General features: G+C 43.1%; 1 protein-coding gene across 1 annotated transcript in view; it reads right to left on the bottom strand.

The window, feature by feature from the left end:
- FGF10 (fibroblast growth factor 10) overlaps positions 1-20,850 on the bottom strand; it is a 93,084-nt gene extending 72,234 nt beyond the window's left edge. The window contains exons 1-2 of the mRNA XM_079995118.1: positions 19,951-20,850; positions 18,844-19,799 (exon numbers count right to left, since the gene is read on the bottom strand). Coding sequence (XP_079851244.1) covers positions 18,844-19,237 — 394 coding nt within the window. The 5' untranslated portion in view covers positions 19,238-19,799; positions 19,951-20,850. The remainder of the gene's footprint in view (positions 1-18,843; positions 19,800-19,950) is intronic.
- Positions 20,851-24,121: the final 3,271 nt, after the last annotated feature.

Genomic DNA, 24,121 nt, shown 5'->3' with positions numbered 1-24,121 from the left:
ATTAAGATAATATATCTATTTCAATATTATTCAGGTGTGTATCTAAATATTACTTTTCATGGTGGTTGGTTTTCTTTTTTTAAAAAAATGCAGGTTTATGCAGAAATGGGACTGAATGGATTTATGAATGTACATATGGTAAAATTGACATGGAGTACAAAAAGGACGCGGGTGGCACTGTGGTCTAAACCACTGAGCCTCTTGGGCTTGCCAATCAGAAGGTCAGTGGTTCGAATCCCCACAACAGGGTGAGCTCCCGTTGCTTGGTCCCAGCTCCTGCCAACCTAGCAGTTCAAAAGCATGCCAAAAAGTGCAAGTAGATAAATAGGTACCACTCTGGTGGGAATGTAAACAGCATTTCTGTGCACTGCTCTGGTTTCGGTGTTCCGTTGTACCAGAAGTGGCTTAGTCATGCCGGCCACATGATCTGGAAAAACTGTCTGCAGACAAATGCCAGCTCCCTCAGCCTGTAAAGCGAGATGAGGGCTGCAACCCCAGAGTCAACTGCAACTGGACTTAACTGTCAGGGGTCCTTTACCTTTACCTTTACAAAGAGACAAATCCACCCATCCATAAGAGGCATAGATTCTCAGTGCTTCAAGGGCTGCCTAATTTTGACAATGAAATGTTGCATAAAGAGAGCCAGCGTGGAGATTAAGAGTGGTGGACTCATAATCTGGTGAACTGGGTTCACTTCCCCACTCCTCTACATGCAGCTGCTGGGTGACCTTGGGCTACTCACACTTCTCTGAAGTCTCTCAGGCCCACTCACCTCACAGAGTGTTTGTTGTGAGGGAGGAAGGGAAAGGAGATTGTTAGCTGCTTTGAGACTCCTTAAGGGGAGTGAAAGGCGGGATATCAAGTCCAAACTCTTCTTCTTCTTCTGACTTAGTACCCAATACCTTGATGGTGGCATACAGGTCAGGTGTGCAGGTCGCTCACACATTGCTCCCAAGAAGATAAGGCGCTGCATGATCAGATTGCTACAGTCCACTCCCAGTCCTTTAACTGTGGTTAACAGGAAGCCTACACTACTTGGCACCTGGTCCAATACGTTGCATCTGGCTGCATGGCAAAACAATTTCTTCCACATACACACCACTGATCAGAACCCGAGCAAAAAAGGTTGTGATAGGATCAAGTCCACCATACGACATTGCCACAGATGACTGGCTCTCCAGATGAATGCATGTATACCAGTGGCTGCCAAACCTCCAGAAACATTTGGCTAAATGCATGCGTACGTGCCTAGAAAGATGCTTCCACGCCACAGCCAAAGAATATACTGGGCAGAACTGAATTTTATTTTATTTCTTTCTGATGACACAACATGACTTTGCAATATTCTCTCTGGAAAGCATAAAGAGAAAACAACAGCTGCCCAAGGGAAGGTAACTACCAGGAAGATGTTATTAATTCATTCCTTTTCTTGCATACCACACATTTTTGAACCAAAAACTCATGTGAAATAGGTATCTTAAAGGGCAGCACTTCACTTCTATGGACATTTGAAAAGGGGGGCTGGGGATTGTAAAGTTATTCAGGCACCTTTGTCAGATTGTTTAGCCCAGTAGTGGAGGCTATGTCTATATGATAGTTCTTCATGGAAGGGACACAGAAATTGCTGGTCATTGGAGCAGACCCCAGTCTGTTTTTCCTTATTTTTTATACAGTGGTACCTTGGGTTAGGGGACGCAGGTGGCGCTGTGGGTTAAAGCCTCAGCGCCTAGGGCTTGCCGATCGAAAGGTCGGCGGTTCGAATCCCTGCGGCGGGGTGCGCTCCCGCTGCTCGGTCCCAGCGCCTGCCAACCTAGCAGTTCGAAAGCACCTCCGGGTGCAAGTAGATAAATAGGGACCGCTTACCAGCGGGAAGGTAAACGGCGTTTCCGTGTGCGGCTCTGGCTCTGGCTCTGGCCAGAGCAGCAATGTCACGCTGGCCGCGTGACCCGGAAGTGTCTCCGGACAGCGCTGGCCCCTGGCCTCTTAAGTGAGATGGGCGCACAACCCCAGAGTCTGTCAAGACTGGCCCGTATGGGCAGGGGTACCTTTACCTTTACCTTTTACCTTGGGTTACATACGCTTCAGGTTACAGACGCTTCATGTTACAGACTCTGCTAACCCAGAAATAGTACCTCAGATTAAAAACTTTGCTTCAGGATGAGAACAGAAATTGCGCAGCGGCGGCAGGAGGCCCCATTAGCTAAAGTGGTGCTTCAGGTTAAGAACAGTTTCAGGTTAATAATAATAATAATAATAATAATAAATTTATTATTTATACCCCGCCCATCTGGCTGAGTTTCCCCAGCCACTCTGGGCAGCTTCCAATCAAGTGTTAAAAACAACACAGCATCAAATATTAAGAACTTCCCTAAACAGGGCTGCCTTCAGATGTCTTTTTAAGAGAAGATAGCTGCTTATTTCCTTCACATCTGAAGGGAGGGCATTCTACAGGGCAGGCGCCACTACCGAGAAGGCCCTCTGTCTGGTTCCCTGTAACCTCACTTCTCGCAATGAAGAGAAGGCCCTTGGCGCTGGATCTCAGTATCCGGGCTGAATGATGGGGGTGGAGATGCTCCTTCAGAACATTAAGAATGGACCTCTGGAACGAATTAAGTATGTAACCAGAGGTACCACTGTACTTGAATCTCATCTCAAATAATACTTTTCAATTGAGACAGTACCCACATTAACCGAGAGTCATCGGGCACTGAAGAATCAAGTAAAGGAAGAAATGCATTTGTGCACTAGCGCTCTCTCTCTCTCTCTCTCTCTCTCTCTCTGTGTTAAAAGTTGTAACTTAAATTAAAGGCATTCCTGATATCTTCAGTTGTGTCTTTATGTTTTACTTTAATTTTTGTAAGCTGTATTGAGAGCCAATAAAATAAGTAGGCCAACAGATTTTAAGCCTGTGCGACTTCCCCTAGCATGCTGCCTAAGAAAGGATTTAGCTGGGGGATGAACTGTGCCTGCCTTTCCCCTCAGCACAGTTTCCAGACCAATTCCAACCTACGCCATGCTGAAATATCATCACTTAGTGCCAGAACTGGACAAGGCTATGTCAAACATTGTTATTTTGGCATCTCACAGGCTTCTGTGTTTGGCAGGAGACACTGAAGTTTCTCTCTCTCAACTTGCCAATTACTATGCACAACACAAAAGTTGTGGATACTACTTTTGAACAAGTGTATATAATATCTTAATATTAACTAAAAGGCATAAGGTAATATTTCACCTCAGTATTTGAAATGTCTGAGTTTAATTGCAGGGTAGCTCAGGGAAGCATATAACATGCTGAATTATCATAACATTTCTTTCGTTTGCTTTACTTAATTCGTTTCTAGAAAGCAAAGGTAGTGAGCCTTAGAGTTCCAGATGTTCTTCAACTCCAACTACAAGCATGGTCAATTGTCAGGCATGAAGAAAGCCTAGTCTAGCAACTTCAGAGGGGTCACAGGTTCCCCAGCCCTGTTACAAAGTCTCACCATTTTTAAAAAGCTAACTTAACACATTCACAAAGTATATATTTCAAGTTGCAAGGCCAATTTGGACAATTTAACCAGAAGTAGCAACACATTCCGAGGTTCTTCTCAGCCATTTTAAATGGCTATGAATTGTAGTCTTCTTCACTGGGGATGGGTGGATCTGACAATTTTGATTTCTCTAAGTTTTTCATTTTTCTAACCTTGGGAAATGAAATTATGTGGTATTTTTTAGTCCTCATGAAAATTAACCAGCATTTTACTGCATGTTTCTCCTTATAGACACATTTTTGCCTAACACAGATAGGTTTGTAAAGCCATTTTCCTGAATATAATGCATTTTTAATATGTTAGTTTCACTAATATATACCTTTATGTGCTCACTTTAACCTATTACATGCATTTCGGTACTTATTGCTTGTCTGGATAAATTCTGCACTGCAAAATTTGGAGAAGTGTGAAGTTTGCATATTGTTGTGAAGAGTGTGACTTGTGTTAGGTTCGCCTTTAAATGCTGAATCAAAATTCTTCCTCATTCCCACTCTTCACACATGCATACACCTAAAAATGTAGCATTTGAATGTGAAAAATGCAAGTCATAACAAATTCATTAGAGCACTGGTTTTCAACTTGTGGGTCAGGGCCCACTAGTGGGCTGTGGTCTGATCCAATGTAGGTCACAAGAGGAGCACGAGCACCATGCAAATATATAGTAAATGGTTAAGAAATGGATCCCCAAGTGCATGTTTGGGTAAAAACTGTGTCCTGGCTCTGAAAAGGTTGAAGATGCCTGCATCAGTGGGGTGGTGATGATTGATGGTAACACTCAATTATTTTTTTTAAAAAGGGTTGTGATTAGCTCTAAAATGATTTCTCGAAACTGAGCGTTTATCTATATCCAAAGTGTTCATAGGCTTCTGTTACTTAAACTGTCATGGCCCAAGGATCCTGGGAAATAAAGTTTGAAGAGGTGCTGAAAATTCCCCAATCCCTATAGAAACTTCTATTGAGACAAGTAAGTGACAACAGTCTAATTATGTGGCCCCTTAAAAGGATGAAATAATGACTGCCAATCATCAGCCAAGAGTAAATGCCAGGAAACCTCAGAAAGAGAATTCTGGATAGGCTGAAGAAGAGAAGATAGATTAGAAAGTGAAGCGAAGAGGAAACAATGATATTTCCACCAGAAACCTGATGCATCTAAGATCTCAGCATGTGAACAGAACTTCTCTTTCCTATAACAAAAATTAAGTCCAAAAAGAAGCTTTCCAATATACTAATCACTGTAGATTAACTAAATATCCACAACAACTCCGAAGGAATTCACAGATTTATACCGTGACAATGTTCTGCCAACACCTATCATCAGAACATCTGAGAGGCGGGAATGTGAAAATAGGCTTCTTAACACAAACACCATGGCTACAACATGTAGTTTTCTTGGCCTATAGCTACTCAGTGACCCTATCCTAATCCATTGTCCCATGCTTTTGTTTCTGATTTACCACCCAACAGAGTGGTAAACAGAAAACGTTTCTATTTGCTGCTGCATGAACAGGGCTTGGAAAGCCATGCAAGGCTATGCAGCAAACATGTATCGATTTTACACCAGGGTAGACAAATATTTATTCATTACCTATTAAACACACTTATAAACCGCTTCATAGCATAAAAACATCAAGGCAGTGAAGCTGCACCTCCAGCACTAAAAGCCTGTTTTCTTTTATAGGCTAAGTCCACCTCTGGGTCTTGCACCACAACATCTGACATGTGAGGACAAATCTGCTCGCATTTCAGAATCCATTTGAGCAGCCTGATCTAAACGTGTATGCACACAGGAGTCAGTAAATTTTCCCATCCCCTCCTGCAGTCGTGTTACTTGATCAAAGCTAGTTTTCTAACCAAGCTATGTACGCTAGCTCCAGTAGTTGTATAGGGAGAAGAACCATCAAGTCCAACTAGGGTGTGCAGCTACCAATAAGAATTGCCCATATTTAACAAGCTTTCAACTCTGATTATGGAAAACACAGCTTTTCCAGGTGCAATCTGGAGCTGTTTCCACTTGGGGTGGGGGACAGAAGAAACACTCATTTCTCTGTCCAGATGTGTACAGTCAAATCCAATGCAGAATTCAGTCAGAAGTAATGCAAGTTGACTTCGATGTAACCTACTCCTAAATAGACGTACACTAGATTAAGAGGATTTGAATCATCTCATGGATTGAGGCAATAAAAGGGTAGGAATCAACACTACAAACTGAAAATAAATGGACTTGAATGTCATAGATTCAAATGGCTAGAAGAAGAACAATCAAAGGCTATTACTTTCCACCAGTGTGATTTGCCTATAAAGCAAACCCAGTTGATGAACGCACTCTGCCTTGGCCTGAATGCAAAACTCTGAGGTATGGACATGTTAGATATAGCTAGCTTCTGCACCATTTGCATATGTCATGTTCGTATATTAGAGTAATAACCAGAAGGATGTGAAGAATTTGGCTGTATTACAAATTTGCAATTCGCTTAGCTGAATTTTTTTTCCCCCTGGCTGGGTTGGGAGAACTGAAAAGCTGGAGAAAATTGAGATAGAATTAATAAACTACATTTAACAGTCTAGTCCTATTCATGCCTACTCAGTCATAAGCCCCACTGAGTTCAGTGAGAATTCTTCCCAGGTAAATAAGCATAGGACTGTGATATACCAAAAGGAAATACATTTTCTGAACAAGAAACCCAGAATGATACAGTGATCAATCAATGGAAGTGGAATAAAGAGAATCCTTTGCAGGTATGTATGGGATAGGTGAGTCATGACCTATGCAAAGGGATAAGGGAAAAATCTATTTGCTACTGTTTTTTGTTTTTGCTTTCGCAAATATCTAAGCTTGAGAACACAAATGCTTATCTGCAAGTGTGATATCTCTTATGTCATCTATGACCCTGATTTAACATATCTTAGGGCACCCTAAGCTCTTCTTCCAGCAAAAGGCATGTAGAAGGTATGCCTCAATTCATTAATTAACGTCAACTAAATGCAGGAGGAGATTGGCTTTAGCTGAACAATGAAACAAGGCAATGCTTTCATACTGACACCATGTCTCTTAACAGGCAATAACAGAATGCACTGCACATGTTAGGAGCAGTAATAAGGCACAGTCCAGTTGTCCACCTTAGAAGGGAATCTATTCTGCATATCGTCAATGATTTATTGTTCCAATTAGAACAGAGTGTTCAAAGAAAGAACACCAGTGACCTAATTTAAAAGCAAAGAATGCCTGTAAAGCTGTTATTTAAATGTGTGACCCAAGTCACATTTTAAAGGTCCTCATATCTCCTAGATCACATTTGAGTAAAAATAAAAATAAAAATCTGGACCAAATATAATTAACCTTGCTTTAATAACCAATCCACTGGAGAAGGAGAATACAGAATTCTGAGAAATAGTTTGTACTTTCTTTTTGTGTGTGCTTTAGAATGTATCCTGATTTATTCCAAAGAAGATTGGAGCATGATAAGTAAAAAAAAAAAAGGGGGGGGGAGTAAGTGTAAAAAGGTTTATGATTTTAAGATTTTGTAGTAAAAGTTATCCCTAAACAAATTAGATCCCAAAACTGAAGTAATCCAAAGCTGCCCTATCCATTTCACCATAGATTGAGAAGCAGGGGTGGGTGGGTGTCCAGTTCATGTACATGTGTGAATCCACACACATTTTGGGGGGTTAATAATTATGTTATTCATATTACAGTGGGGTACGTGTACAAGCTCTCATCACCCAGCTCTACTGTAGACTGTTGTGCCTTAAGTACAAGAGTGAAGGTAGACTATGGTCCCCATCAAACTTTTCACTGAAGCCAATGGAAAACTACACAGTATTTGTAGAGCTTGTTAAACTTGTTGTTTCAAAGGTTTAAAAAATGCAATTCCCTAACGTATTAACTCCCAAAGGCTTAAACAAGTCTCTAGTGGGAGTACTTTAGATGTGAGTGCTTTGCATACAAAAATATTTATTTCTAAGCTAAAGGTGCAACGTAAGACCGATACACACAAAGAGAGAGTCACATGTACACTTGGCTTCTCAACCCTTCAGTGGCTGAATGGGTGACTTGAAGTTCAGTGGCTGAATATGAAAGTTTTACCTGATGGCAATTTAATATCTGATGACTCAGATATGCAGATCTTCACGAAATGTTGAAGATATATTAACCATCCCTGATCATCACAGTATCACCGAGGGTCCACCTAAACCACCTGTAGAGAGGCCCTTTATCACTGAGCAGGTGGCACCATTTTTAAACCTTTGTCAGAGCTCTTAGACCAGCTGCAATTGTCAGTTTGTAGTTCTCCACTTTTTATAATCAGTTTTCTTGAGGTTGAGAACTTGTTCCAACACGGTGATGATGAGATTAAGGAGGGGGAAGCTGACAGGCAGTGTCACCCACCAAGCTGGTTGTAAGTATGAAGGCAGGTGACAGGAGCAAACCTGCAGTAAATTGCACCAAGCAAGTGGAGTTAGCAAAAACAGGATCTGCACAGGAGTGTCAGGCCTAATGGGCACAGCAACTCATCTTTGGTAAGTCTTTCCCCTATGAAGCAGTTGCTAAGACTGAAGGTCCCTGCCTCTCCACAGCTGCTTAAGTCCCCCTCTCTCCAAGGTTTTCCCAAAGCAATCTGAGACTGTGGCCGCATGAAACTACCTTCTCCTCTCACTAAGCCCTGTAACCTCTTCAGCTTCTGATACCTCCTCCTCCTCCCAGTCTTCTCCCTCTGACTACTCGTCATCATCCCACCACCTCTCCCTGGGCACTGAGCCTGCTTCCCTTGGGGGTTCCCCAGCTGGTTCCTCCAGCATTCCTTTGCGTCCATCCAGTTTCTGACAGCAGGTAAGGGGTGGTACTGGTGCTGGCTGAGGACAGATTGAGGTTGGTGGGGCCATGACCCATTTCCCCTACTTTATGTTCCTATGTGATGCTCCATCTCCCTGTGCAAAATCCCCACCAGAGCATGTGTTTTTTGCTTATGTAAGGCCGTAAGATTAGCCCTGTTGAAATAGCGTGGGACACTCAAGCTCCTTTGGCCTTTGTGTTGTACTCCTCTCAGGTTGTCAGGGTGATTCCTACCAAATGTTTTCATAGTCATCTTTAGCAGGTGGCTATAAATCAGATTTATGAAGACAAAGGCTCCTTGCAACTGTATATTTTTAATAGATTTATGATAAAGCTTTGGTGATGTGTGTGGAGGGTCTACCCTATGGGAATGTGGTAAAGGTAACAGGAGAGTGTCATGTAGACACTAAAGAATACAATCCCTTCCGCATTCATAAATCCTAAATGCCCACAGTTGTAAGTCACTGGTTATAAATTATGTAACCTGGGTCCAGGCTTAAATGAGAAAGCAGTTGGTATAATAAAAAGCAACAACTTCCCTACCTAGGAAACAGCAGTATCTATTAGAAGGCCGTATATAATTTTCTATTTTCTGGATGTCATGTTTGTTTGTTTGTTTGTTTTATCTATCAGCAACATGAACTAACCTTTATTAGAAAGTGAAAAACAGTAATATTGTGAAGACTTATTTCTAAGAAAAACCAATTTACTTGTTTAACATGTAAGACAAGACTTTGAAGGAACATTAAATGTGATTTTACAGAAGCATTTTCATTCAGTATAAAACAGCACACATTGCTAATTCTGCTTTTATTCTGTTTAAGGTTTTAGCTCTGAATTTAACGTGCCGTTATCTCACTTATTTTATAAAATTGTTGAAATGATTTAATTACTCTTGACAGCAAGTAAGATCTGTCTCTTAATGTGGAAACTACTGAAAGAAAATAACCAAATAGCAGTTTTGCCACATACATTTTTCAAAACATCATCTCATATATATATATATATATATATATATATATATGAAGTCCTCCTCCAAAATGAAAGAAAGTAAGCAGTTCCCCACGTCGCTCCGGATCCCCAAAACAGGGTTTCCCCACGAGTAGGGGAGGCGCAAAAGGTGCCATCCGAATCCCAGGTTCACAAGCTTCTTCCACCTGTGATTTCAATGGGTCTCCGCCTTCGCCGTGGCGGTTCAGACCCAACTTTCCACAGAGCAAGTTCCTCCCAATCGGAGGAGCTCCGCCATTGCCGGGGGCGCCAACCCGGAAGTCCATTTATTTAATAATTTTATCCCTCTCTTCATTCGAAGAAGGCTCCCAGAGCAGCTTAAAGACCAATAAAGGAAAAGATGGTCCCTGGCCTCAGGATTACAATCTAAAGATGCAACGCAAATGGAGAGTGGATTGGAAGGCAGAAGGATATTGAATTGGACATGCGTACTATTAAAAAACAAATAAATGCCTAATTTATTGCATTCAGGCTGCATTTAACATTTATTGCTTAGAGAATGTTAACTCGGGTCAACCCTAAATGATGCATCCCTGCGTCAGTGGTGTGTAATAACCTTCACAACGAATCCAGGAACAGAATGCTACTCTGGTGTAGGAAGCACCGTAACAGTATTTCAGCAAGTGGATTGACCTGTCCACTTATCCTTCTCCTATAAAGCATCCAAGAACTGCTGCCTAATCCAAAAGATTCATTCCTTCTCATGGTCACCTGTTGTTCGTCACATTCTTATTTCCATTTTAACCTTTCCAACAGTCCTTCAAGTTAATATAATGGCCAGCAAAGACTCAATGTTTTTATGTAACCAGACACTGCAAAGCCTCTTCAGCAAGTGCAAACTGGCCATACTATTGTTTGATGGTTTTAAAACTGAGGAGCTGGACTCAGGCTATGTTGGGAATAAACTCCCTGTGATAGGAATTATGCTACATAGCAGTAGCTTTCAAACTAAATACTAGGGATCTTCAGGAACCCATCAGAGTTTGTCAATGACAAGAGCAATGGCAGACAAACTTCCGAGAAAGACAGTTTGTGCAGCCATGTGGAGAACAATGGGTATGTTCTAGGGCGTAGGTGCAACAGAAGTCAACTTTGTTCAAAGCAGAAGAACAGGGATGAGGAATCAGTGGCTCTCCAGATGAGGTGGGACTTCCAATTCCCATCAGTCCCAACCAGCATGGCCAATGGCCAAGGGATGATGGGAAGTGCAGTACCGTGGGACTTCCGGGTTGGCACCTCCGACAATGGTGGAATTCCTCTGATCAGGAGGAATTTGCTCCGTGGAAATCAGGGTCTGGCTGCCACGGCGAAGGCGGAGACCCACTAAAAATCACAGACGGGAGAAGCCTGTGAATGTGGGATTCGGCTGGCACCTTTTGCGCCTCCCCTACTCGCAGGGAGACCCGGTTTCGGGGATCCGGAGCAACGTGGGGTGAGCGGCACGGTGCTTCAAATTGACTGCTTCTTTCACAGAGTGAAGCCGCACTGCTGTTGCCGGAGAGCGCTGACTTTTTCCTGTGGACAATTTGATCCTAAACAACCACCCGTGAGTAGAACAGAAAATTGGATTTTTAAACGTCTTAATTTGGCACCAAAACAGGGAGGTTTCAAACAGGAAGTCCGCCTTCCCCTTTTGTAAATAGGTTGAAGCAAAGAGCTTGCAAGCTAAAGTCTTGGAAAGTCCTCTGTAAAGGATTAAACCTCCATCGGCTAAAATCATTAAACCCGCCTTGGAAGCAGGAGAAGAGGGGGGAAATTTTGGATCGCGTAAGCCTGCAGGAGAGAGTGAAGAAAGTTAAGTTACCACCGCTCTGAACCTGGAAACGGGCTGCTAGTAAGACTGACTGTTGACAGCTAGTTAAATAAGAGAAATACATTGTTTCCATTGTCTCCTTCTGCGTTTAAAAAGGAGTAAAAGCAACTGAAAATTGAAACTAATTTTATTGTTTGAACTGTGCTTAAAAGGATTGATACAAATAGAAATTGTTTCCCTCTAGAGGGAGCCTTTGAAACTGTTACAAGAGTTGAGCTGGTGGAATCTCCAGCTGCAAGATAAAAAACCGTGAGAACCAGGTATTGACCTTGGATCAGTTAAGAATGTCGACAGAAGAAGCCTTAGTGATTGCATTATGTAAGATAAGTGATTCATTGGAACAGCTCCCCAAGAAGACGGATCTGATGACTATCAAAATTGATAACTTGGGACAAAAAGTGAACATCTATACAGAAACTATTCAGGAATCGATACAGGAATCTACTTTGACATGGCAAACTGAGGGGAAGATGAGGGAGAAAGTTGTTGTTGTTGAACCTAAAGTAATACAAGTGGAGAGGGAGAGAGCCCCAGCCTTACAGAGGCAATCTGATGACTATAAGTTGTTGCCTTCTATGATTGAATTCAGAGAAAGTCAGATTTTGAGGATTGGAGCCCTGCTTGGACTGGAGAAGGAAAGTTGGATAGATCACCTCATGCAGGGATTTACCGACCTTTGGGACCTGGACCTGGGTCAGGAGGAGATTGGAGCTGTGGGGACTTTCAGATTTGGAAGGATTTTGAAACACGTCCTGAAATATCTTTTGGATTTTAGTTTTAACTACGGAGATTTGGCTGACCTGTCAAGAAGGAATAAAAACATTGCTAGGTCGGAGCTTCCCCGAGATCTACTCTTCAGTATCAAAGGAAGGAAATTAAGAACAAGATCAGAAGAAGACAAAGTAAAGTGCATGTATAAATATGAAGAAGATCTGCAGAAGGGACTTGGAAAAGAGTTAAGAGCCTCGGACAGAAGATCACCAGGTTGATGGACTATATCAAATTGATGGAAATGACTGGCAGAATCCGAGACCAGGGAGAAGAGACGGTGGAAGAAGATTGGAAAAAGTTTAAAGTCTATTTATAGAAATACTGTAAAATTAATGAGTGTCAGAAAAATGTTGGAATGAAATTATATGGCTTTAGTAGAAATGTTATAAGGAGTTAAGCATAAATAAGTATTATAGTATTAATGGAAAATAAGGTTAAAATAAGTTAAGATAATCATATGACAGAAAATAGAGAAAGATGGAAAGGAATTGCTGAAACAATTAATAGAAGTGGAATACAAAAAGGAAGGTGAGAGGAGGTCGATGAATAAAGGGAATGGAAGATAAGGCATTGAAATGGTATGATGTATGTTTTTAAATTGTTTTTGCTCTGTGTTGTTTAGTCTAATGTGTTAATGTTGCGTTGTGTATTGTTTATATATTGTATTGTATTGTTTTTTTCTTTCTTTTGCTTCTTTTCTTTTCTTTTTCTTCTTTTTTGTAAGGTTTAAAAGTAATAAATATTATATTTGTTTTTTTAAAAAAGAGAAGTGCAGTACCACAGCAATGGAGGGCTGCAGGTTTCTTAGCCCTAGCCTACAATATGTCCCAGAATCCTCTGCAAGTAAACAGAGGGCTTCCACAGCAGGCAGGAAGCGTCTCTTCAGTAAACAGGCTGAAGTTGAAAGTGATTATTTAAGGAGAAGTTTGGAAACCGCTGTTCAACAGAGCTGTTAACTTTTCCCTTTTCTTGCGAGGAATCCTATTCAGAATAAGGGAATTTCCCTTTAAAAAAGGGAAAGGTTGACAGCTATGCTGTTCAATAGCCCATACCCCTGTGAATATGCAACCTCCTTTTTGTGAAATTATTTAATATTGTGTTTATGTTCCACATTTCCCCATGAGATGCATGGCTGAGTGAGGATTTGGATCCTGGTCTTAAAGAACCTTGTTAACACTGGTGAATCCATAATGTGTGCATGTGTGTGTTTAACCTTTTAGGTGGCTGTCATTTCTCCCACTGCAGCTCCTTCTCCCCTTGATGCTTTTCTTCCTAGGGGCTACAATTTAACTGGAACTCACAAGACTGGGTGTATGTATCAGCTTGGGAAAGGATAGCTGCAGGACAAAAGTGGCAAGAGGAAAAATCACTGAAGAAGAGCGGCAGGAGGAGAATGGCTTACGCACCCCTCCCCTGCACTTCTCTGCTCGAAACTGTCCCCTACCAAATTGGCTTTTCCCTAGGAAAAAGCAGCTGTCAAGGTTTATATGTAATGCATCCTTAGGCTATTGACTCGTTTTGCTCCCCAGTTTCAAATTGCTCAATGGCCCTTGTGGTCTCTTCCAACTCTATGATTCTATGATTCTATGATATTCCTAATGCAACCCCAAGATTGCAACTACAAAAACAAGCACCTATTCCCCCCCATCAGTAGCTTATCACTGTGAAATTCACATGGGTCTACATATCCCATCGTTAGACCAATACTGGGGTTGCAATCCTATACAAACTTATCCAGAATGAAAGTAAGACAGATTAAACTCTTTAGGGCTTAATTCTGAGTAATCATGTTTAGGACAGAATTGCAAACATCCCAAAATTTGGTCCTCTATTTTGCAATCTACTACAGATGAGAGAGACCCAATCCTCAAACTTTTCATGGGCCGTCTCTGGAGTGAAGTTGGAGTGCTTACTCCTAACTATTATTTCACACATGTTATAAGTCATCATCATCAGAGAGAGACTTACAGCTGCTTTGTTCATGCCTGGAAATCAGCTTCTCAAGAGCAGCTTTTCAGGGGGACTTTTGCAGCTGCAACACTGAGGTAAGAAGGAGTGCTGAGTGGTCAAGTTTCAGGGCAAAGCTCTAACTGCAAAGAAAATAAAACAAAACCCAAGCCATCCTACGCGTATCTAGTGACAGATATACTCCAGCAATGCTAAATTATGCAAGCTGTCCCAGACTTTTGACAGAACCACCATAATTCACCCCCAATTCCCATTATCCTAAAGGTATAGAAAAAGCTGAGGTAATAGCTCTGTGTAATCAAGTTGGAAAACATCTGCCAAAGTAAACCTTTATTTAGTGCTTAATATACAGTATTTATAGAGCGAACCTGCTATGGAAATGAATCTTGTTGAAGCTACTTTAATCAGCGGGTGCTGGTTACTCTCCCCAACTTTCTGTTTATTCTCCCCACCCCACCCCCTCAAACCCTAAGCATAACCTAGGAAATCAGGCCCAGTGAAGTCAGGACCCATTTAAATGCATGACTCCAGAATTGGCACGAAGAATTAGCCCAGGTGGCATTGCACATGCCCCATGCCTTGTCAAAACAGATACTTACCCACTATGTGCGCAAAAGCAGCAACTGATATAGCAGCCTGCCCTGAACTCTGCTGTGCTAGTGCTGCATACACAGACAAGGAAAATCAGTTTAAATAAGGCTCCAAGTTATGTCCTCCTTGTTCACCCACATCACTCTGAATTTTGCTCCCAAGCACCAATCTTTAAACTGCTGTCATTATGTTCATCTCCAGCATCTGCCCACGATAATGGCACCTGCAGTAGAAAGCTCAGATTGCAAACAAATGGACAACTGGCGATTTGCTGCCATTAGGTGCAGCCATTATCTGTCGCCTGAAGTCCTCTGCATCCCAGCTTACTCATGTGGCAAACGTTCCACGTGAATGCTACTTGCAAGAAATGCAAAAACTCAAAAACCTGAAGAGCATCCAAAATGAATCCCAAAACAAAAGAGAATGTGTCCCAAAGGGCTGAAAATAAAATGTGGGTTTTATTTTTGTGAATATCTGTTCAGAGGTCTTCTTCTGTGGCCACACTGAGAAATAGCCTGCAGGGTTTTCTGTTAGATACATCTCCTGTTAACATAAAGTCACAAATTAATTTTAATGGGAGATGTATCTAACAGATATCTTCCTATGAGAAGCATAGACTAATGGTGCATTCAGACTATTTGCACCCACATTGGTCATCAACTCATGAGTCGGGACCCACTCCTTCACCACAGCCAGATCTAAAGTGGGTTGCAACGACAGTACTACCACCCTACACACCTCTGTGTCAAGTTGTGGATCATGTTAAAAAGCTGCAGAGGCAGAGAGGCAGAGAGCCAGGTGGCAACCATATCACCATGTTATTTTCCAAGGTCAGAATTATGACCAAACAAAATTCTATTTCCAAAAGCAAAATGCATAGGAAGACAGAATGCACTGTGACTGAGAGGGCAGCAAATTCAGAATGGGAAAGAATGAGAATTGCCCTGTTGGATCTGACCCAAACACTATCCAGATGGCTATGGGAAGCTAATAGGCAGGGCATGAAACCAATAGCCTTCTCTAGCATGTTTGTCCAGCACCTGGTACTAAGGGGTATACTCTACTTGTTTGTGGAGGTTCCATTAAGCTATCATGGCTAATAGCTGTTGACAGACCTCCAGGAGTCTAATAATCCTTTTCAAAGCAGTTTAAGCTGTCAGCTATCACTATATCTTGCAGCGGTTGAATTCTGCAAGTTACGCAAAGAAGCCTGCCTTGAAAAGGGCTGTCCTGTCAGCTTCATTTGGTAAATCTTAATTCTAGGGTTGTGAGACAGAGAAGGAGCAGAGGGGAACTTCTGATCAGAATACATGCAGCCTACTTCTAACATAAGGTGACGACAGATGGCAACATCTCTAGGATAAAACTAATATACCCTAGAGAAAATCCTGCAAAGGCGAAAAAAGAAAAAAGAAAAGCACAAGCCCTAAGAACTGCACTTTCCGTAAACACAATGAGCCAGCTTTGTAAGAGGAGATGCCTACATGAATAAAGATAACAGCCAGTCGAAAACAAAGGTCTGCTTCATATGTCAACGCCGGCTTGACACAAGTACACAGTAAATATTTAGCATGCAGAATTTAATACTACCAACACATAAAACAGGGGCATCTGTATGTGCTCAGTTCCTCAAATGGCATACCCAGCACACACCTGGGGAGCAACTCTGGTGCCCTGCAATGTGCTTTCACGAACACAGCAGGACGAATATGCAGAGCTAAGGCTGTCTTTAGAGAATAGAGGCTCATGGCCTCAACCATACTGCATTCTCACTGTGCACAAAGCTCTCAAGGAGGTTTGGCTGGCTGTTCATACAGATCTGTGAAAGGGGTTCATGCCACCAGCTACTGACAGTCCGTATTTGTTTGGCATGACTGTGAATGCAAGGCTCTGAGCAGGAACCCTGGCCAATCCCATTCTAACATTTGCACATTCACTGAACACATGAAAACGGGTTTGTTGTCTGGACAGCTCTGTTCAGAGGCAGTATTAGAAAACTCCTGAGTTTGCTTGCTGCACCTTTGTCACAAGCATAACCACTTAAGCTGTCACCACTCCTAATGCTTTGAGCCTGTTGGATATTATTATTATATATTTGAAAACAAAACAATATTAATAATATCATTTCCATGGATCTCAAGGTGGTTGTCCAGTTTCTGTGTCACAACAGCCCTGCAAAGTAGGTGAAGCTGAGCGAAGATGACTGCTCTAGTCATTTGGACCCAGGTCTCCATTGTCTGAACTCCCAGTTTATCAGTGCACCAATACAATATGCTGCACTGTACAATATTTAATATGTACCTGCTTCTCCTGGAACTCATGAAGCAGTCCTCAGACATCCCAGAATGCTCTGTGTCATATGATTGCTTTCTGGCATTACTGTTTCACAAAGCCTGAACTAAACAATGTCTCTGGCATATACAGTGGTTCTTCAACGGAGCAAGCATTTCCCGCTGCACACATTGACACATGTGATAATAAATAACACAAGCCTGTGAAAGCAGACGGAAAGTCAAGTGTAGCCAGCCAGCAGGGGCCACAGCAGAGGAATGCATGAGTTGTTAAAAGCACAGCTGCTTTAACCAACTAAGCACAAATAAATGGGTTGGTGAGAGTTATATAGTAGTTATCTTCTGCAAGATGCAACATTGTCCACACTTCTCAAAACTGCACATTGCCTTCTGTTTAAAGAAGTCCCCCATTAGCTATGCTTCTTGTTTGGATTAAATTGGCACTGCTCTGTCCAGCTATAGCTGTGAGGCACAGAGTTAATCACACACTATTTATAGGCCGTGTGTGTGTGTGTGTGTAGAGCAGTGTACTTAAAAAGAAAAGAAGTGTACCTGTTTCTCCCTTGACTGTCTCCTGAAGCTAGTGTGGTAGACTGATTTGGCCAGGAAAGATCAGTATTCACACCTTCACACACTCCCTGAAACAAACCGGATCAACCTGCTCACACTCACCATGTCATCAGTAGGTCTAATCTAGGTTGTTGTGAGGATAAACCTGAGATGAGTGAGTGAGAAAGGGCCATGCGTGAACAAAACATTGAATAAAATGAATTTGCTGGATTCCCAACCAATATCAAGAGGCAATTTTTAATTATTATTTTTTAAAATCAGCTTATCTAGAGACATTTGTCTTGGCAGTTATTTATTTATCTAACCACCAGGACAGAGTCGTTTAAAACTATCCTGAAACAGGCTGGGAGAAACAACTAAAAAAATAACTACTTATATCCACTTCAGTCTGGAAAGAGATATATATGTGAGAATGACTTCTTTTTTTAAAAGACAAAAAAATGACAGCGAGATGTGTGTGAGGTCTGGATGACTTGATGCAGCCCCAGATGTTTACAAGGCTCTCTCAGGGATGCAACTTGAGACCGTTTAAAGCAGGGCGAGGAGGAGAAAGAAAGGACTGACAGGACGCCACCAAGCCACACATAGAATTTGACAACACAAAACACACACACACACACACACAAAACCCATGAGTGTCACGGTATAAACTCCATAGGGTACCAGCTTTTCCAGCTAATGAAATTTAGGGGGAAATTGAGAAGTGAAGGGGAGCCCTCAAGAACCCACTGGCCATATAAAAGAGTTTTATCTGCCAGTTGCCCTCCCCTCCCTTTGAAGAGATCGCCCCTCAATTTAAAAAGCACTGTCAAAAGAGAGCATTTGCTTCGTGTCAGGATACCGCCAGAGCTCCCTCCTCCCCAGCCCCTTCCTTCACTTCGCCGAGCCTTTTGATCTGCCGAGTCTGAGTGTGAGCAGACACACTAGCGCGCACCGGTTTTATTAGTTCATTTTTTACACTTTCTAAGTTGTGCTCGGAACTTTCCTGGCTCTTGCCGCCTTTCCCGAAGACCTCACACTTTCCTGCCCCGGCTGAGGCGCAGCAAAGGGCCGGCTGGTTATTCCAGTGACGAGGGAGAGACAGCGCTGACCTGAAAGGATGCTGAGAGAGGCAGGGGGAGAGAGAGAGAGAAAGCTACACGAGGAAAGCTTCTCTCTCTCTTCCCCACAGTGATTCCACCTCTGAGAGAGATGGAAAGGACGGTAACGGTAACGCTCTAAGCCATTTCAACAATGCCTGGGAAGTGGTTTGTGAAGAGAACTTCGCTCACACACATAAAACCAGGGCGCAATTCCGCTATTCCTCTCGCGCGCTCGGTTCCAAACCCCTCAGAAGGGCGAGGGCGCCTCTGAGCGCGCGCAGAGCGCCAACCTTCCTTGCGCGACGCCACCCTCCCCGCCCCACCATCCCCGCGTTTCGAGGGAAAGGCGAAGAGGAGGAAAAAAAGAAAAGAGAGAGAGACTTACTATAAGGGCAGTTCTCCCTCTTGGTGCCGCTGACGTTGCCGTTCTTCTCAATCCGGAGGAAGAACTTGTTGTAAGAGTAGAGCTTCCTCCAGCGCACGTCTCCTCGGAGATGGTTGTAGCTCCGCACGTGTCTCCCCGCGCTGGCGGGCGAGGAGGAGGAAGAGGAGGAGGAGGAGGATGGCGACGACGACGACGAAGAGTTGGTGGCCTTGAGGAGCAGCATGTCTTGGCCGTGCTCATGGCAGGGGGCAGCCAGGGACGACGACATCCAGAGCAGCAGCAGGAAGACGAAGCTGCGGCGGCGGCGGGAGGAGGAGGAGGAGGAAGAAGAGGAGGAGGAGGAAGGCAGGTGGGCGAAGGCTGAGGCACCCTGTATCAGTCTCCATTTGCACATTGTACTGAAGCTCTGGGCGCGGGGAGATGCCTCATGAAAAGAAACATACTGGAAGGGGGAACCCCGGGGAGAGGCGAGGGGACAGCTGATGGAGAGCCCTCCTGCTCACAGACCTCGGCGCGCTGATCTGGCCTGGAGGGAGGGCGCCGACTTCCATGCCTCAGGGGGCCAAGCGCTCCGCAGGAAACGGTGCCTTCGCTCCACTTTGGGTTCCCCCACTTCCACGCGCTCTCCTTGGTTCGGTTTCCTTCGCCCTCCTTTTATTAATCCTTCGAGTCCTTTCCAAAAACGCACAAGCGCGCACACGCACACACACAAAGTTGCCTTACAGTTTTCTGGGCGAGCTCAGGCGGTTGTTTGGCTTGCAGATTTTCTTGGCGATCTTTTCCTTTTTCTTTCTCCCTCCTTCTTTCTTTCTCTTCCCCCAGGCCTTTCAACCCCCCATCACCAAACTCCTGGGGGCTGGTTTGCCGCTTTGCTGCTGCTGCTGCTGTTGCTGCTGCGAGCGCGCGAGGCTATTTCGCCCTGTGCACCATCTCTCGCAGAGGCAAGGAGGGAAAGTCTGCAAAGAGAGAGAGAGATGACAAGGCGGGTGAGCGACGACACTTGCAGCGGAGCTGGTGGTGGACAAGGGGGAAAAAAATCCGGGAGAAAGCAAAAACGAAACGGGAGGGGGGTCAGCGCCCCCCCCCCACCCTGAACAACTTCTGCACCTTCCTCTCACCGAAGCCCAGAAACGCAGTCCTTCTCAGAAGCAGAAAACAGGGGCTTGCACCCCCCTCTCTTGAATCTTCCAGAAATAGATAGATATCTGTATCTCAAATATCTGCATATATATATTTCCTGAAAAAAGAAAAAGAAAAAAAGATTGCAAAACAAGTCCTTTCCCCCTCTCTCTCCGTAGGGTTGCCAACAGGTTGGAAGCTGTATCCTAAATGCTAGAGATTAGGAAGGAGAGAGGTGGGACGTGCCTCTGGTGGTCAAGTTTTATTTGCAGGGGGTCAAGCAGCGGTGCTGGGACATCTGAAACCCTTTTGCAAGTTGCAATGAGCAAGCGCCTACTGGGAGCGGGAGAGAGAGAGAGAGACTCCAACAGAATCTGCCCTTTTCCCTTTTCCTTTCCCTTTCTTTTTTTCTTTTTTGCTTCTTCTCCTATAGCAGCAGCAGCAGCAGCAAGCAGCAGCCTTCAGCTAATTGCTCCTCAAGCAGTCCTTCTGGCCACCAGCATGGCTTGAGAGACTCATGCTTTACTAATTTTCCTGTCTTCCCCTCTCAGCCAATCCCCTCTAGGGAGCCCTCCTCCTTCTCCCCCTCTTTTTAAAACTTGTTTTCTAGAGAAGGATTTTTATTTTATTTTTTTGGCAGTGTGTAGTTGAGAGCCACCTGGTGCTTGTTGCTTTGCTGACGGACTCTCTCTCTCCCTCCTCCCGCCCCAAGCACCCCTTCTATAAAGAAAGGAGGCCGTGTGGGTAAGATCTGGAAGAAAGGATATAAGTGCAGACAAATTCTAAGAAAGCAGTTTATAAGCTGGTCCGAGGGAAATACAGATATCCATAATTAGCTCCCCTTGCTTCCCCTCCTGCTAACTTCCCTGGAGGTCTCCAGCGCGCTCTCGCTCTCTCTTTTTCTTTCTTTCTTTCTCTCTTACTCCCTCTCCTATTTATTTTAACGAATCAATGATTTCTGGCTTCCGTTGCTGAAACAAAAAAAGGGGGGGACTGCACTTTTAAAGCTTACTCTTCCTTTTGAGCGTCTCAAGATTTATCACTCCCCAACTCACCGTGAAATAAGCCCCCCTTAAATGAGCCAATTTCTAATTGCTAACATGACTCGACTTACCAAATCACGCCTTGGACTTCAAAAGAAAATAAGAGGGGGAAATGGGGGGGGGGGACTTTTATTGGCATTGCAAAGGTTTGCCCATAAAATCTGTCTGTTTTTTTTATTATTAATGCAATTTCCTTTACCAGAAAGAAGCACATTTTCCATTTTGAAAACTTTTTTTTGGGTAACCATCTATTGTTTATGAAGGGCAAGTAGTGATTTATTTCCCACAGAAGGTGCTGTTATTATCCACCCCTCCCAGGGAATTTGTCATGTTCCACAAGGGCTATCATGACAGATATACTAGGCTTTTCCTGTGATGAACTCTGTTGTTGCCAACACTTAACAGGCTTCCAGTGGGATGTGCCAAATTTGTATACCTTCCTCGATGTTAAGGAATCAGAGACTGCCCCCCCCCTCTGGATAGTTCCTAAGGACCTGTGAGATTACTCTGCTGTTAGAGAGTTACATGCCATGACAGTGTTGTGCTGGCATACGCCAGCATAAAGTAATTATTGCAACATTAGCCTTCCAAATTAAAAGACAGAAAGAAGGAAATTCTCTCATATGTAAACATACGGATTACTTGGAAGAAAGCATGATCTGAATAAAATGCTGATCCATGGAATGCAATGGAAAAATAGCCAGGGCATTTATATTATATGCATTTGGAATCAATTTTTCCTTGACTAGCAGAACATATGTACAGAACAAATAGTTCTCAGATTGGATTGATTCATTAGCTTGGGCTTTCGAGTGTATTGGGAATGCTGCAGCAGAAAATTAGGAATTATTTTCTTTAATTATGATGTGCACTTTGTTACCAAAGACTCATTTCTGAAATTTATGGGCTATGATTCTGGGGGAAACATTTAAACAGCCTTCAAAATGAAAAAGAAAAAGAAAAGTCTAGTTCTGGAATTCATGTGTTTTATTACGTTGTTTGTGCCATTCTGAAATAGCTGTTCTTAATGTTTGATCCACGCGCTAAACGCTTTGGAAAGTTGTGGGGTAGCATTTGATTTAGGGAACGGTTGAGGTCTTTATTTACAGAGAAAAGGGGGGAAGCTATTGGGAACATACAGAAGCATAGCCATGTTTGTCTGTAAAAACAACAAAGAATTGTGCGGCACCTCTTCAATTTTATTATGGCATAAGTTTTCATGGACTACTACATCAGTTGCATAGTCCTCAATTGGCAAGTTTATATAATACAGGAGGGGGAATGTGTACATTGGGGAATTACATAGAGGCCCCAGAAATTATGGATATCTACTATAATCCAACTCACTCAGTGATATAACTAGCTGCTTAATAGGGTTATGAATGAAATGTCTGATAATCAGGCCAATGGCACATCTAGTTCTCACAGTGGCCAGTGCCGGATTTACGTATAAGCTAAACAAGCTTTAGTTTAGGGCCCCTCTCTCTTGGGGGCCCTCCAAAAATTCAAAGCAAAAAAACCCCCGATGTACATTTCCAAAATATAAGTTAAAAAACAAATAAAACCTACATACAGCAATAGTGTTGTGTATTGTGTAGGCTCCTATGATGTAAGTAATGGGCGCCGCCTGCTAGCCGGCTTCCTAAAATATCACTGGTTTGCTCGATTCTATATATATGGTGGCTACATTCTGCATGGACTGGTGGCATGGCAACATGTGCAAATGGCTTTAGATACCTATTAGGTCCATAAATTACCATGTAGCATATACAGTGGTACATACGCTTCAGGTTACATATGTTTCAGGTTACAGACTCCGCTAAACCAGAAATAATGCTTCAGGTTAAGAACTTTGCTTCAGGATGAGAACAGAAATCGTGCTCTGGCGGCGCGGAAGCAGCAGGAGGGACCATTAGCTAAAGTGGTGCTTCAGGTTAAGAACAGTTTCAGGTTAGGTACGGACCTCCGGAACAAATTAAGTACTTAACCCGAGGTACCACTGTATTCAACACAAAGAAACAGCAACAATTTGTTGTTGTCAAAGGACAGCTGGACATATAAAGGGCCCCATTACCTTTCGTAGCTTAGGACCTCATCCAACCTAAATCCGGCCCTGACAGTGGCCAACCAGATACACCTGCCTGTGATACATTTTGCCCTTGTAGAGGTAAATTTCAGCCCAATGGATAGGTTGACCCCCTTTACAAAGATACTTTTGCCCTAATCTAGAAAGAGAGCCACCCAAGGGACGCATGCTTCGGTTTATGTGCATGTACATGGTGGCATTTATCTGTGCCCATTGAACGGCTTGAATGTGATCTTTGATATGGACAATTACATAAGATGAGTCCTGTTGGATCAGGCCAATGGGCCCATCTGGTCCAGTATTTTGTTCTTACAGTGGCCAACCAGATGTCTATGGGAAGCCCACGAGAAGGACCTAAGTGCGACCGTACACTCCCCAGTTGTGATTTCAGCAAATGGTATTCAGAGGCATGCTGCCTCTGACTATGGTGGTAGAACACACACATCAGAGTTAGTAGCTGCTGATAGATTCATCCCTCATGATTTTGTCTAATCCAGGCTTCCTCAACCTCAGCCCTCCAGATGTTTTTGGCCTACAGCTCCCATGATCCCTAGCTAGCAGGACCAGTGGTGATGGGAATTGTAGTCTCAAAACATCTGGAGGGCCGAGGTTGAGGAAGCTTGGTCTGATCCCTCTTAAAGCCATCTAATTTGAATGTTTATCCTGATTCAGGCAACTAGAGATGATGTGTGTGTCTAGTTGCACATCAGTAGAGCTGGTCAGTGGCCTTTATCTAAACAAGATCTGTGATACAATAGTGATGAAAATTGCAAGCAGTGTTCCATTTTTCAGTAGTGCTAATTCGTTAACTGTTACTTCAGTAATTTTACAGGCAAATCCTATTTATCTTTTAAAAACAACAACAACTATGAAGCCCCATTGAGTTCAGTGAGGCTTACTCCTAATAAGTGCACATATAGGACTGCAGCCTTAATGTGCAATGCGCTTTCAGATTTTGGTTTTGTGGGTTTTTTTGAGGGAGGAGGGCAGTTATATTTTTAAGATATGTACAGTGTTCTTACATTTTTAA

The sequence above is a fragment of the Podarcis cretensis genome (genome assembly GCF_951804945.1).
Source record: "Podarcis cretensis genome assembly, chromosome: 11".
NCBI classification, from domain to species: Eukaryota; Metazoa; Chordata; class Lepidosauria; order Squamata; family Lacertidae; genus Podarcis; species Podarcis cretensis.
This window is presented reverse-complemented; position numbering and strand designations above follow the sequence as displayed.